We start from the raw sequence: 16,798 nt of genomic DNA, 5'->3' as shown, positions 1-16,798 counted from the left end.
TATGTATATACTCGCATTTTAGACTCTGTTACTAACTGTATATCTGTAGACTTGGTATGTCTTAAATGTCTGGTTAGGATGTATTAGAACGAAATCTAAAATGAAAATTGTAAACAAGCAATCTGTATGTAAAAAAACACCTGTATGTAAATTGTAAATAAGCCATCTGTATGTCAAATATGTCTTATATGTCTTAAATGATATGATGAATTGGAAATGGGGGACCCTGATGTAAACAAGACGAAAGTCTTTCTCTGGTCTGCATCCCCTTAACAATTGTATGTTTTGAGCTGTACTGTACTGTACCCAATATACAAGCTGTTAATAAACTTTTCAATCAATCAATCAATCGTTTTAGGAACTGAATCTGAATCCGGTTCAGTAAGCGACGATGGTGACAATATTGAGCCAGACGATGGACCATTACGTCCTTATTTGTTCGAGCCCGAGCCCGAGGTGATGGTTCACGGCATGGGCAATGGCGAGGATGACCAGGACCGGGCGCCAGATGATGCACCCCTACGCACAAATAATCTTGACTGGTAGGTCCCTAAGCATAGCTCACGCATCTTAAGATCACCTGTAGCCTTTACAAATATTAATCATTGTTAACCAGTTAAGCCCGAAGGTCCCCCCAGTGGACCCCTCCCACAGTTTTTTTTCTCTCACATGTCTCAGGGCTTCTTAACATTTATGAAACTATTAATGTTTCATACCCTTTTAAAGGTAAGAAACTCCGCTAACTGACAATAAGAACAATTGTTAGCTAGAAAAAACACAAGAGTAATACCAAGCCTTTGAATTAGCATTGAGCGAAACAATGCTAACTAATGCTAACGCTTTTTTACACACAACACACGGTAGAAATGCCCTTATTACTATCTTAACTGCACAAACAAGATATACGATTTAAAGCTGAGACTCCACAGATTCCACACATGTAATGTCATCACTGTCAGACCTCGAATTCCTGGAGCTATCAGCCAGAAAAGAGAAAGTAAACAACATCCGGTTCCAAAAATATTACAATAATTACGTCTTACCTTTTTTGATTTGTGATCAAAAGTTGTGTTCAACGGAATAAAAACGCATCTCAAGGTTAATCCAATGTCGTTGTGTCACGTATAATTTTTTACTGATAATCAATCATCATATTTATGGCAATATACTCGGTATAAAGTATTGACACATCTATTCACCATAATAAAGGTCGGCTATTCACATGCAAATGCTATTGAATGTCCGCCATTGTTTGTGCCCGTCTTCCTATGCTCTCGTCATCACCCGAAGATTCCCGACGATTCCCGAAGTATTTCGTTTCATTGAGAGGGCGCAGTAAAATTGAAAATAAAATGAAACTAGGCGCATGAAATAAAAAAAAATTGTTTATTATGCTTATTTTTAATAAAAATACATAAGTTAAACCCAAAATTCGCGGATTTCCACTATCCCTTTAAGCTTTCTTTATATATCATATGGTAAAATAGCCTAATGTTCTCAACTCTCAGTTCTAACGGACTTTTTTTACCCCTTTCACACAAACGCGGTTCCAGGGCCGGTTCGGAGCTGGAGCTTGAAAAGCACCGATTTTTCCTGTTCACACCGCAACAGAGCCTCCTCTAAGCTCCGGGATCCGGTTTGTTTCAAGCACCAAAAAGTTGTCCGTCTAGAAAGCAAGCACCGCATACGTCACGCTTACGTCGGATCTGGGCTGTGTCCAAATAACACGCGACATCCTCCTTTCCACCAGCTTCAACATGATCTGTGAAAATAACATTGAGAATCACTTTTAATGTTATACCATAGTAATTAATGCTGCAAAGCTGGGTATTTTGAGCTTGGCGCATGCAGAGGCTAACAACAGCTAGCTCTAACGCCATCGAATAGGACGTATATTTACCTTCTTTCTCCTACGGAATCGTCGTTGAAGTTGATGATGATTGTAAAGAACTTTTGAATGTAGCATGTAACGACTGTAAAGTTGGTAGTAAAGTCGTCCCATTTCTTCCATTTCGTTTCGACAGAGCAAAACCAAAACGAGTAGCGCTTCAATACAATCTGCCATTGTTGTTGTTGTTGATGTGAGGGGTTTCCGCACGGTTTGGCTTTATGAAGCAGGCACCCAAACGGTTACGTCATGACGCAAACGATGACGCAATGACGCAGCACCAGTCGGGCTCTGAGCGGTGTGAACAGAGCGGGAGCTGAACCGAAGAACCGGTTCTGAACCAGAAAAGCTCTAGCACGGAGCTAGAACAGGAAAAGCCTTGGTGTGAAAGGGGTATTTTTGTGTTTACTCTGAAACCTTAAGGGCAAAATGAGTAGCATTTGACCTTTGTGGTTTATAAGATAAGATAAAATGGACCTTTATTAATCCCCGTGGGGAAGATAACACATTCAACATTATAAACAACATTCAAAGTAAGCCCCTCCCCCCTGGCTTATTTGACCAGCCAGGTTAAGTGAACAAAACCTTCGGTTTAATAATGATTCCCTCATTCTTGCCTTTTTCAGTAACACTATGTAATGTGGTTATTGTTTTTACCAAAGACTTGTTTTGTTGCATGCATGTGTTCACGCTTTATTCCCTAACAAATCACTACCTTTGATTAGGCACCGTTTTGCATGACAGCAACCTGTGCCTTTTTGATGGATTTGTTCCATTTCATTGCCATGATAAACTTTTATAACAGCTATCATTTACTTGCAGCATGCACAGACCTCTTTAGGAGATCTGTGCTTGATTTCTACGCAGTGATATAAGGATGATAAATCACTGGGACACATACATTATATCAGTGAAATCACATGTGGTACAGGCCTTTTGTGTGGACATATGTAAATCCAGCCAAGGGATGTTCGGCTGTGCGAAATTGCAGTCTTTGTCTACCCTCTAACCATACAATTTCTTTCATTTCAATCTCAGCACGCAATTGGAATATTGTCCCTTAGCTGCTCCTATCATATGTAATGAATGTGCTGCCCCAAAGGTGAGAGCCATAATTGATTAAAAACCATAATGTTTTTCCATGCCTCGGTGTAGTCAGTGATAAGGATATCTGTGATGTTTGAGTGTAGCGTCCTGCGTGTGTGTTTGTGTGTGCATCTGTATGTGTGTGTGGACAGGACGGGACATCAAAGTCGTGTGTGTCTGTTTCATCCTGGCTAATGAAGACGCTGTGAGTGTGCTTCTGGGTCACGGTGGGAACATGCACAGCTAGGTCACTTCAAAGGCGGGATAATGACGGATTAAGTCTAAATCATGGCAGCGCTTTAGACGCTGTTTCACATCTAGCCTGTCGCTTTGCATTTTATTAACAAATCATCGCAATATGATCTGGTAAAAATGTGCCGCCGTTAATTTCCCTTGTCCGTCTTACTCAAATCCTCTACGTCCAGATTAGTGGATCGTGGTGGGCAGAGTGGTGGGCCTTTTTATAAACCCTTGATGGCAATGAAATATACTTTCATTAGTGTCCATATTTCTCCCCATGTATTCATGTTTTAATGCACTGCCCTCTCCGCAGTTCCTTATTGCTTTGTGTTGCGTCGGTGACAGTGATACAGCTTTTCACTTATGGTAGCCCTACAGCTTGCAAGCAAGATATTCTGTCCTTGACTAGTTCTGTTCTGCATTTAAAATTAACCTCCACACCCACAGGCTCTCAGTCGATGAACAGGTAAAACTTCTGTATCATAAAGCAAAGAGTCGCAATGCTCCAACCCTGCGAACCGTACGTGAAGTAGAAATGGTTTAAAAAGGGGGGGACTCTCAAAGATTATAGAGCTCTAAGCACTCTTATGTGTAAGAGGATGTCACATAAATACACTGTTTCACTACCATTCATCTTGTTCAGTGCATAACCTCCCGATCTTTCACCTCAGGCCTGCTGTGCTTGTGAAGTTACAGGTATGTAGGAAGCACTCGGGGATGTCTAATTGCGCCTGGAGTGATTTATTCTCCCGTAGACTCTCCAAGAGCACTTGAGCGCTCAGATACTCTCGTCAACAACACTTCACAGCAGTTCAAATCAAGAGAAGCGACTACAGGCCAGTCACCCAAATGCTTGTTTGTGATGAAGAGGTGCAATGTCATGAAATATTTGATAAGCTTCATCAGAAGTTCAGGTTAAATGGATCACGTGTTGTTTAAAGTGGCAATCCTTGAGATTTCAGTCCTGGTTGATTAAGAAAACAACCTACAATTATTACTGTTGGCAACAGGAAATGCTGTTTTAATAGTATACTACATGTCCCAGAATACAAAGGGCAGCGAAACAAACTATTGTCTTTTCACTAAAAAAGTCTGGCAATAATTGGCCTTTTTTCTGTGATTTTGTGAGGAACCGTGAACAGATTTTATGCTATATTATACTGGGACACAGTAAATAAATGCACAATGGTTTACTTGTCTTGTTGACACCTTTTTCATGAACAATGGCATTCTTTATCAAGCTCACTGACAAACACACTGCATTTCCTGTGACTAATTCATAATAAAAGTCATCTCGCCAGTTTGCTGATTTGAAGCTGCAGGAGGAAGTGTTCATTTTGCATTTGTCGTAGCTTAAACAGCATTTTATCTGTCAAAGTTGCCAAATATACTTGGTGTACAGAACTATGATATTAATTTACCAAGTCTGCATTTCCTCAATTCAATTCCAGTTTTTGGGCATTATAGCCCAAAACACAGTTGCGTAAGCATTAAAACTGAAATAATAGTAGTTTTTAATATAAATCAGTACTTCTATAAATACAACATCGAAATTGATCAATACTAATTACTAGTAATGAATAACTTCATCCCTCACATTTTTTACATACTCAAAAACTGAATAGCTTTTATTTATTTCAGGACAAAACCATGGGAAAATGCAGTGGGTATTTTTTTCACAATTTCCTGACATTTCTTTATAGAGTTATGGTCAATTACTCGCACAAATATTCAACACATTAATGCATAATGAAAATCTGCCCTAATCCTGGCTACCCTGGATGTTTAACAAATTCCTTCTAAATGAAACCACCCGATACAGACACTGAGCCAGTATACTGTACATACATTAATAAGATACTAAGTGCTGGAGTGAATACTTATTAAAGGATTATCGTAGTGTTGTCCAGTGTCTGTCCAGAGAGGAAACCAGCAGGGCCTCTTTTGTCTGAGGCTCTGTTGCAGATCCTATTTCGCCTGAGATCTCCCGTGTTAAATTGGCCTCATGTGATTAACTTAGCAAATGTACCCCTTAGCCTCGAGGCACAGCTTTGAACGCTGGCAGACCACAAGCCCTCCTAAAGTCACTCCATCACTGAAACCACAATGTCAGCGTTTTGGCTGCCCATCGCATTCCACCGGGAAGTCTTCATTTTCCTGCAGACTGTTTGCCTATATAAACCTCAGCACCTTTGACTCAACACATCGCTTTTAAAAAGGCAGTAATTCATTCTAGGATGATTAGCAATACATCATTGTTTCCTTAGAAATGCTCTGTATGCATATTATGTTGCTTATTACACTTTATATGCTTAGCATGATTCCTGCAAGCTCTGTAAATTGTTGTATTATGCATGGCCTGTGTTGATGTCTGCGTTCAGACCTTCACCCCATGCTTTCAAAAAGTGAGAGGTTTTATATATGAAACATAAATCTATTTTATTTCAGGGTATAAAGAGCGCATGTTGTAATGCAGCAGTCTGTTCATGTGAATTAGATGGATTTAGGTGTTGACTTTGCCTCTCAGATCAAGCACCATGGAAACGGGTGGAAGGAAAATCCAACACACACAATCTAATGTTTTGAAAGCTTCAGTTGTTTGTTTGTGGGTTTATAGATATTGGTTTCATTTTGTTGATGTCCTTGGAGAGTAGTATGGAAAATGAAAGGAAGATAAAAAACAAAGTCCGTGATGTTAATCTATTCTGTCATCACTGAAATCTCACAGGTCCTCTGTGGCTCTCTGACAGTCGGACCAAATGGCCAGTAAAGTGCCAATTTTACCACCCCACTTGTTATTTGTCAGCAAAGTCGTAGGTTCTCTTCCTTGTTTAATATCCAGTGGAGGAGAAGGTGATGCAGGGGGGGATGCTTGTCTCAGTGTGTGTGTGTGGGGGGGAGGGGCAGCAGGGTATAGGAGAAGTTTACAAATGGGATCCATCATTTTTCATGCACAGGGGTGACATCCCTCCGTCAGCCAATTTCGCTCCGATAGCCCAGTCCCCTGGTTCATTGATATCTGCATTAGGGACCTTTGTTAAAGGTCTCATCTAAATGCATTGAAAAACGCCTTTCTCCCTCTGTGTACCTCCTTCCTTTAAAACTGTGTGCGTGCATGCATGTTGCTTGTGCAAAGACTTGCCGACTTGGCTTTGTCTACATTAAGGTTAGTCTTTGTGGCAAAGCAATGTGGTGTCACTGAACCTGAATAGGGGGAAACAAGCCAGTGAGAAAACCAACAACACAAGCCAGCTGCTCAGAGCAAAAGAGTGTTTTTGTCACTCTGTTTACCCAAGTTTGTAATTTAATCGATTTAATACATATATCCCAATTAACAGCAAAGAATAACATCTGACCCATGATCTTGTTTGAAGATTAGGCCAGAAGGCATTGTGAAGGAGCTTGTTTCAGATTGATATAAATATGGCCGTGCTTTCTGTATGAAGTTGCTTGGAGTATACCCATTAACCACAACAACTCAGAGCCACTTGAATTTATTCCACTAAAAACACCACCCTTCATGTTCTGCACTTGTACAATCCTGCAGGTTCAAACCGACCTGACTGTACATCCCTTGCTACTATTAAGAAGATTTAATTTGCTATTCCTGTCCATCTTTTTTACCGAGCCATAGTGTGATACAGCAGAGGTGCTGAGGGGCTAATGTCGCTGTCAACGCACCATCCCCTCAGCTACAATCCCATGGCTTAATTTCCTCACAGATCCGAGTACCCTTGAGCTTGGAGAGGTCTTATTCACATACTTGAATCAAAAGTGCCCCCAAAGTCTCTTGTCCAGTCATTTCACAACACTTCGGTATAACCAATGTTGCACTTTGAGTTTTAGCAGGTGCGCCTTCAGTTTGGTTCATGAACTTTGAAGTAAAAAGGCGAGCTTCACACAAGGCTAATCTAGTATTTCATTAATATATGTAATTTAAATATATGTCGAACATATCAATTGCAGCTTTTAGGTAGTTAGGCTATATCTCCTGGCACTCTAATACGATATATTAAGAATAGTAATTAATAAACTTCATAATCTGAAATTGACTAATAATTTGGTGCTTGAGGACATCCCCGCAGTATGGTCCCATAGGGAACCCATTAAAAGTCCTCCTGACTATAATATATAGTTGTGCAGATGTGCTATATGATTCAGCCACGTTGACCTTGCAACAATATTGCAATCCACTTTCAAATGACTTTGGAATTAATAATGTATATTAAAGGTATATAGACCTTGTACATCACAATAACTGCTACGATGTGAATGGTAGTATGTCCAGGATGACAATTGTACCGGGAGCATCTGTCACTGCCTGTCACTAGTTTGAAGAGAACATGTGAGTGTTTGACACATGCTATTATTTTTGTCGTCCCATTTTCAGATACGGTCCAGAAGAGGACAGGTCGGTGTTGGAGTTCTTTAGTCAAAGATGTCTGGTTTTCTTTTAATGAATTAAAGAGCGATTAACAGCAGAGCCTGACCCTCAATTCTGTGAATCAAAGAGAGCAGTACACATTCTTAATGGTATATTGGTAATGCACTAGCTTTTGAATAAACATATTGCCACCATACTCTTTTATCATGTGAGACGGAAATGTCAGCGCCAACTCAAACAGGCCCAGCTAAACCCTCCCAACATGGTGAGATTGGATGTGATATCAGTGCAAGGGTCACTGACGAATGAAATTGGGTTTTATGCAGAGCGTACCTCAATACACAACTCTCCCAAACCAAAGGTAAAAGCAAAGCCCTTACCCGCTATTCTCGACCCATCATTATTTCTCATAAATCCCAAACTAGCCAAGACCAGTGCCTTTGACAGCATGACTGATGAGTTTGCTGTTGTGAATGTCAAGAGAAATGGTCTCCTGCACCTTATCTTCCCCTATTTCTCATTGTGAGTGAGACTTGGGATTTTTATGGAGAAAAGCCACGGCCGTTGTGATGAGCATTACCCCGTGATAATGAAGGGCACGCCGCTGTACTGTCAGCCTCTACAGACAGACAGGCAGGTAGGGACGGGACCTGCCGGCTGCTGAGAGGCGTTATCCCTTCCTGCCTTTATGTGCCCTTATGTCTTTATCTGGAGACCAGGATAAATGGGCATATTTATTTATTTACACTATGTCAGCGCAGTGATTGCCTTATCTGCTACTGTCTTCATTCATTGGGGAAAATGTCAAGAGGTAATCAAGTCAAATGCCTTTTGTCAATGCTATTCATGGTTCTCAAATTGTATATTGAAAATATTTGGGTGATGGGTTTGAAAAATGCTCCGTTCTGACATATTTGATTTGAATGGAGATGTTTCCATACTGTTTGATTATTCATATGACCCACCTTTAAGCCACATATACAGTAATGGGAAAAATAGAAGCTATACATACTTAATGTTTGGGTTTTCACTCTGAAAGTCTTACTGCTCATTGAACAATTATGGTTTGTTTAAGTGCTTTTGAAATGTAACCAAACCTCCCTCAAGTCAAGCTTCTTTTCATCGCTGCTTATGTTTTTGAAAAAGTAAAAAAGAAAGTCTTGATTTGACGAGCCTGCCCTTTGGTCCCAGGAGCGAGCCACACATCCCACTGAGGCTAAGGGGCTTTTAGTGATCCTTCCTGTGACTTGGCATGCACACCTACCAGTACAGAAGAGGGATAATGAGCTCGGACTCGGGTCTGAGCAGTGACTGTAAGGCAGGAAGCTGCATATTTATGATGGCTTTGAGAAGCATTTATTGCCTAGTTTCCATCAGAACATAGTCTGCAGAGATCTGACAGCTTTCCTTGGAGATTAGTCTCAGAAACCCCCTGTTAGATCTGGCCAGATCTCCCTGCTCCCTCAGTTTTGATCAGTTTTTTCTTCTCACTCCATTCCCCCTATTCCTCTAATTCCTTCCTTTTTCTATGTATTTCTCTTCCCTTTCTTTGCCTCTTCCTTGCACCCATCTCTTAGAAGTGTTCCACACTTTGGTATGTCCTCTGGTAACCCTGATACAAATCAGGGTTAAAACATTTGTTTACTGCGAGGCAGGGAGAGAGAGAGAAACAGCGCTGTGCTAAATGTCAGGGATGATGAGGTGGGTCAGGCTTGCAGCGCTGTTGCGATTACAGCTGTCTTCGCACAGCGACATCACAAACCCTGACAACCGCGCATCGACTGCACAATTTATGCTCGGGAGGTCTAAGTCTTCCAGTTCCGCAGTTTCACCAAGAAATTAAATTCACATGTTATCTTTGAGAACATCCTTTCTCTTTTCCCTCCAATAACAGTGTCAGGAGTAAAGGAATGTGTGGTGTCAAACTGTGCTGCTCAAACCAAAGAATAGTGGATTCTGGCATAAGGAATCATTTCTGTCTTACTGGGCAAAAGCCACATCCACGAAAGCACATACGTCTGCCTGCTGTCTATGTCTGCCTCCTTCAATAGTTAATAAGATATATAGGTACTTATAGGCTTTTTAAAAAACATGAGAAAAGTTTCATATCATTTCTTTATGACTTTTGACCGCAGAAAAACCGAGCAGGTTGTCAACTATTTGGCTCGGGATATGACAAGCCTCGTATGTGCTCCCGCCTACACTGCACGCCTGTATATTTGCAGAACGCCTTGTGTATAAACTATATGATTCTTTCATGAGCTGTGTGGTGGCTGGCCTTTCATAGGCGTGCTCTCATTGAGCACTTAATCAATACCTGTCATCTTGAACTCATCCTCTAAAGTAGGCCGCTGTTCTTCCTATGCCCTGTAATCCATCTCCATGCAGCTATTTGAATTTGTATTACACACTAAGAGGACCTTCTTCACTATCAAAAGACTTAACAGATTGTTTAAGGGCCCTCAGTAGGTATTTTCATAAGCACAAGACCTGGTTTATAAAAATCTATACAGAGGCCTGAGGACCCGGGGCACTGTGGCAGGCAGGGTACGCCAGAAACGTGTAGAGAATTCAAAATTTGGAGGAAGGCAATTTCAGTGTCTTGGTTATTCTGATTGTTTTGTTAAAGCTGGTTTTATTGCTGTTGCTCAGCTCTTCTGTCTGTCTATTTGCTTTGGGTTTAAGGAGTCGCCAAAGGTAATTTATAGTATTTCCCCCCCAAGGAGAGTATTTGATAAGGCACTTCTAAAGCTGCCCGGCTACTGGCTCGGAAACAGGAGAGAAACGCTTTAGATTCCGCTTGAGCAGGGTTTCTAAATCACAAGCAGCTACTTGTGATTGTACTTTTGTGAGTCTATCTGTAGTGAGGACTGATAGTACTCTGGGCGCAACGCTAGAGCGATTGTAGTTTGTGACTTTATCCAAAGTAAACATTGATAGTATTGGAAGACACTACTGTATGCATTTAAGTGTTTCTTTTCTCTTTTAGTCTACTTCTATGTTCCAGTCCTGCAGCTCAGCCCTTTCAGAAACAAATGTGCAGTGATCCATGCTCTTAACACAGTTAAGAAAATAGTTTCGAAATTGGACCTTGAAGAATTCAGAGTGGGTGAGTAATTGGAGGTCAATAGAAAGCAATGCTCCACGACAGAGCTGAACCCGCAGAGGGAGAGCGAGCGAGGTAGGGAGACAGAGAGAGAAATAGAGAGAGAGAGGAGCCAGCAGAGTGTCAATCAGTCTGCGTTTTGCCCGCATTGCCCCTTAATTTAATCACTGTTTAATTACTGCTGTCCCCTGAGGGGCGCTCTGTTAGGTTCAGTTACAGAGCCTTTTCCCCTTCCTCTGCCTGCGTCTCTGGGTGCGTATTTAGCCCTTGGACACTCTTTCTAAAGAAGGCCACTCTCTCAGAAGCCTCAGCAGTATTTCAACCTTACCTCGGGGCCTTTAGCACAAATCTGCTGATGATAATGTCAAGGGCAAGCACATATGCATATGTGTGATGACTGCCTGCAGGAGGAGAGACACCGCAAATACACAACTTTATCTGCAAGAGCAAGGGCAGGAAAAGCTGGGAACATGTTGAAGACCCTATACTCTCCACACGCTGCCCCCCCCCCTCCAGGACACCCCTTTAAGTCTCTGCACGCATGTAATATGAAATCCAAGAGTAACCCATCACTTAAAAATGACTGCTGGAAGGGGTGGTCAGCTTTACATAAATGCTCCCTGGCACTGTATACTGTTTGCTACCATATCTATGGCCAAACACAGTGCACATGTTGTGGTTTCTATGGATTACCGGCAGCCCACCACCACAGATTCTACACAGGGGCCGCGTTGGGGGAATAACTCACATTTAGCTCTTAAGCTACAGCAATCAATATAAATTTAGCATGGTAATGATCAGGTGCACGGGGTGTAAGTCTCCTGTGTGTGTCTCTCTCTCTTTTCCCGGTATGCCACGGCGCTGCTGCTCCCAGAGGCCTGTGGGTAACGGAGCTAAGGCTTCGCACTACACGTCAAGCCTCGGTTGAGGATTACAGCGGGGAAACAAACAAACAAGGCTGTCTCAGAGTCTTAGCAACAGGCACAGGCAATAGTCGGCGCTAGTAATGAAGCCACTGATGGCACACACTTATGCTCACACACACCTCAACGGCCCTCAACACTCCACAGTTCCCTTCCTGGAGCAGCAGAGGTATTTTAGACTGTGTTAAGGATATAATGGGACAAATAGAGATGATGTGATGAGGGGGTTGTGTGTGTGTGTGACTGATAGATGAGATGCTGTCTCTCAGGAGAGTGTCCGCTATGATGACTATCGCCAGGGGAGGAGAGTTGAGACAGTTGTTGCTCCTGGGTATTCAGATTGGAGTGTTGACAGGTTTATTATTGAAGTGTGTTTCTTTCCTCCATTCTTTCTATCACTGGATGGGTGGTGTCAGGGTGTTATCGTCACTGTCTTCTTCTGTAGTTTCCTTCTTGACAGACAACAAATGTACCGTTTCCTCACCAGCTGGGCTGTTGCCACTGTGGCAGCCATCTCAAGAGGAGACAACGGTAGCGTAGATTAATTAAACGGCATCACACGTAATTCTTCGCTGTCGTTTTTATACTCAAAGTTGTAAACATTTTTACACCCTGAGATGCAGTATTGATGCCAAAAGAAAATTGAAATTGGCTGTAGGATTGTGCCAAGTGTAATCCCTCTCAACTGGCTCGCTGGCCTCGTTTATGTCAAGCAGGGTGCCTAGCCAGGGTATCAAGGCCCGTAATGCAATTGACGACCCGCTGCCTCTGACATTAATAAAGATGGAACATGTACAGGAAATTAAACCCTCACTTTCCTATTGTAATGAGATCTTATCCATCATGATACTGTTTACCTCACAATCAGATAAAATGATCAAATTGAAGCCCAATCAGGCACTCACGCAATGCCATCACTGTAACCTGCTGGCATTACTCTTCTAAATGGATGGAAAAGTGAATGGGATTTAAATAAAGACTCTATATGTTAATGGCCAGGGTTTAGCTCCCATGGTGATCCACTTTCTTCGAAGACGGGGGGAGAAGTGGTGGTTAGGGAGATGGGGGGGGGGGGACTTGTAGAAGGCACTGAAGATGAATGTCAGTAGTTGTTGTGTTATACACATTTCTAATCTTCTTTTTCTTGCTTTTTAAAAATGCAAGACGAAGGAAAGTGAACATGTTGACCTCAGTAAGTGTTTCAGGCGTCTCTGTGTCCCGGTTGGCCACAAGAGGGAAGTAGCTAGCTACAGAGACAGAACACAGGCCACAGGTTCATATTCACACTGGAGAGATGTGAGATGTATTAACTAAAAGGTATTATCATCTGCTTTACTTTTACAGCTTTTTTTTCATTACATGAGTCTATGATCTTTGCTACAAAAGAGGGGAAAGTATTATGGACAAGGAGATGAGGCAAAGCAGAATTTAATGGTATTGGCTTTTATATGTAATAAGGGGGCACTGATCAAAGGTTCACAATACTCAAAAGCAGCTAGGTTGCACTCAGGAGAAGGACCAAGTGCTCTCCAGCCAGGCTGAGTAAATTGCCAGATCAGCTAATCAGAATTCAACTGGAAGATGTAAGTTAGTGGAGGCTAATTGAAGACAGATTTAAGGGGCATCCATCTGGATATGGCAAACCTCTCCTGCTCTCTTAGTAATTTCTAGTGAATATTAATAATGTTTTTTATATAATAGTGTATGTGAGTGGCGAGGTGGGGTGTGTTCCTCCAAATGAAGCAAATTAAAAGCCTGAAACGTACATGGTGAATTTACTCAGAGGGAATCTCAAGCGGACCATCCATTTACTTGCCCTCTTCGCCTCTCTTGGGCGCGGGGAGGGCGATGTTGGAGAAGCCACGTACTTATGAAAAACAGCACATGTGGGTTGTTATAAGCACCTGCTCAACATGGGTATATGAGCCAATTAAAGAAGTATGGGTGTATGTTGTCCTCCCCTACATGATTAGAATCTGGATCTCCGGCTGTGTGGCCCTTCTTGACCTGACTCACGTGAAGATTGAATATTCCCTGGAAAAAGGTTGAGTTAATGAAGAGTATTGAGCCGCAGCCTGATCAAGAAGTAGGCCAGAATGGATGCAACCGCAGATTAATGAAGTCTCGGAGATAAGAGCGGTTTTAATTTGCATAAGACACTCTATAATAATTAATAGCATTATGTATGTAATATAGGAATTGTACATGCTGCAGAGTAAATGGAGGTCTAACCTATAGTCTGTACAGTACACACTGAGATGCACTACTACAACCACTAATGGAAGAAGTTATGTAAACTTAAAAATACCTTAGTGTATAAATTCTACATAGCAAGTTAAAAATGCTATCTTCCAAATGTTACCCAAGAAAAGGTACGTCAAAGTGGAGCCAATATTACATATTTTGTATAATACTGGTATTATACTGCATGATATCATATGTTTCATGTAAACTGGTAAACATTAGTTTAATAAAAGTAGAATATTGCCATCTGAAATCTAGTGAATTCGATTTTATGGTGGAGCACAGGGGTGTCAAACAAATGGCTTGTGGACAAAAACGGGCCCGCCAGAGGGTCCAATTTGGCCCGCGGAAACTTTAAGGAAAAATAATGATTAGACCTTAACTGCAGTTTTCAGAACTTTTATGTATATTAGTATGTATACATGTTGTACATTGAAGAGGGAGGGGGTTAACTTAACCTTCTTCCTTAATAGCTCCCACTTTAATTTGTATGGTGTTGTGTGTCAGTTCAGGTGGTCAGGATTACACAGATGTGGAAATGAATGTTAAATAATTCAATTTGACTGTGGCTCTTGAACTACACCCCTGGTTCAGCATTACATTGAAATACTCAAGGTAAGTGTAGCATGCAGTACCTGAGTAAATGTACTGCATATTGCCCTTAACTCGCTGCACCCTCGCTGCGAAGGGGACCCAAGTTCCCATCAGCAAAAACACGTCGGTTTGCTATCCTGGCTCCAAAATGGTGGAATGAGCTCCCCATTGAAATCAGGACAGCAGATAGCTTGCACACCTTCTGGCGCAGACTGAAAACTCATCTCTTTCGACTCCACTTCGAGCGATATAATTACTAACAAAGCACTTATATACTAATAAAGGACTGGTTTATCTAAAGCTAGTTGAGTAGCACTTGAAGTGTTTTAGCTCTATGAAACCTGATGTACTTATATTATTCTGTTTTCTTCAAGTGTGTATCTTGTTGGTCGAACGCAGTTATTGTAAATCGCTTTGGATAAAAGCGTCAGCTAAATGCAATGTCATGTAATGTAACTGCATCCCTGATTGCATGCCTGAATGAGCAGAAAATACATTGAACACTTATTTTTACTTAGTTTAAAGTAGTCAAATTAAAGTCCCAGTGAAACAGTGTCAAATTAAATTGTGGTGTGCACCCTGTGGGGTTTAGTTTCCAGAGGGAGTTAAATGAATTCCTTGAAATTTGATTGGATTGTGGAAGAAAAAGCAAGAGAGAAATTGAGATATTGACTGTTCACCTCCTCCCACACCTCCATCACTTGTGTTGTTAGATCAGAGGGAGGAGGATGAGGGTTAAGAGAATAAATTAGACCTCAACCACATTCTCTGGTGATGTAAACAGCTTGATAATATCGGTGTGACAACTAAACAAGCGGCCGATTGCATTTACAGGAAGAAGATATAAAAAAAGATGAATCTTGTGAAAGAAATGAATTAATAATAGAACACAGGGACACAGATTTAGGACTTCTACAATGTATTTTTCAGTTCACTGTATCCGTAGCATTCATGCTGTTTAAGCCATCAAGCTGTTTTTCTTCATGTGATCCATGTGTTCAGTTCCCATGGTTCAATTCTGTGACCCTTCGACATCATTTTGTCCTTCTGCTTTACAGTGCATTCAGATCTCACAGTGAAAACTGCAGGGCAGAGAACATCGTCAATATGGCATTCGCAACTGCTGTTATTTCCCAGGACATGGAATCACACATTTGAAACAATCCTCCGGGGAGATATTCAGACAGCATACCCATCCCAACTGCTGGTTTCAAACCTCGCTGTCACACCGCTGCCATTAACAGACTTTAAAAAGGGGAAAAGAGAGAAATAGGTCAATAGATGTATTGAACCTATCAGCTGCCACAGTTTGTCATTTTATTTGGATGTTTGCTCGCATAAAATAACTTAGAAGAAATGATAAAAATGTAGGCACAATACAATGATGTGTGTCTACCCCAAGGCCTTTCGGTCATTATAAGTCAGAAGCCTTTTGTTGTGTATTTGAGAGATTCATGTAGTGTTTCACTATTCAACAGATCCTCTGTACCTGAAAGAAAACAGAGTAATATAGAGGTATTAAGAGAAAATGACGAATCCTAAAAAGCAGTCATCATCGCAGTGATTCCATTTCGTTTATGATTACTTACCCAGATGTCAGTGATGATGGAGGCATCAAATGGGGTGTTATATCAGTCCCCAATTTCTGACAACTATAATACGTTTTCAACTTTACAACCTAACTTCCTCTTACTCAACAAGGAGACATTTTCACTATGCTGCTTTGAGGTGCCCGGCCGCTGAGAAGCTGTTGTTAGAAAAAAACTCCCACCGCGCCGACAGGTGTCTGATTGCTATTCCCACGGCAATCGCACACCACAGCTAGATGCAGATTGCCTTATTTTGTGCAAAAAATAATAGTGTCTTCAAGCCTTTAGATGAGATGTCTGTGTGAGAATAAATGATACAACAGTGAAGGAGTGATTGTCGTAATGATAGATCCGTAACCAGACATTTTTCATAAATGGAAACCTGGGTTTGGGTCTGAAAAGAATCAAGAATGGGTTGTCAAAGGTTGGGACGATTTAGAGAGATGTTTTTGTGCTAAATTGCTGCATCCTGGATGCTTCAGGTAATAGAGTTCACGTCTAGGTAGAATCCGACAATTTATAAAAGTTTGATTTCACGGTTGTTGACAGACTAGAAGTTTGAGGAAGTTTTTCATCTGGCTTTTCTTACATTATTATTATTATTATTATTCTTTGATGATTACATTTGACATAATGTACCACTGAGGCATGAATAAATGGAAGCCTTTCAACATATATTTTACACTGAGGGTATATCAAGGCTCTCTTTCAATGCCATTTTCTTCTGCTGTGAAAAATGGAAGG

At 41.3% G+C, this 16,798-nt stretch overlaps 1 protein-coding gene across 1 annotated transcript in view; it reads left to right on the top strand.

Annotated features, from left to right (window-relative positions):
- Positions 1 to 15,706, top strand: part of LOC117549873 (doublecortin domain-containing protein 2) — a 37,697-nt gene extending 21,991 nt beyond the window's left edge. Inside the window, 2 exon segments of the mRNA XM_034221975.1 lie at positions 15,524 to 15,596; positions 15,598 to 15,706. Of these exon segments, the coding sequence (XP_034077866.1) occupies positions 15,524 to 15,596; positions 15,598 to 15,706 (182 nt within the window).
- Positions 15,707 to 16,798: the final 1,092 nt, after the last annotated feature.

The sequence above is a fragment of the Gymnodraco acuticeps genome, unplaced genomic scaffold (genome assembly GCF_902827175.1).
Source record: "Gymnodraco acuticeps unplaced genomic scaffold, fGymAcu1.1, whole genome shotgun sequence".
Taxonomy (NCBI): domain Eukaryota; kingdom Metazoa; phylum Chordata; class Actinopteri; order Perciformes; family Bathydraconidae; genus Gymnodraco; species Gymnodraco acuticeps.
This window is presented reverse-complemented; position numbering and strand designations above follow the sequence as displayed.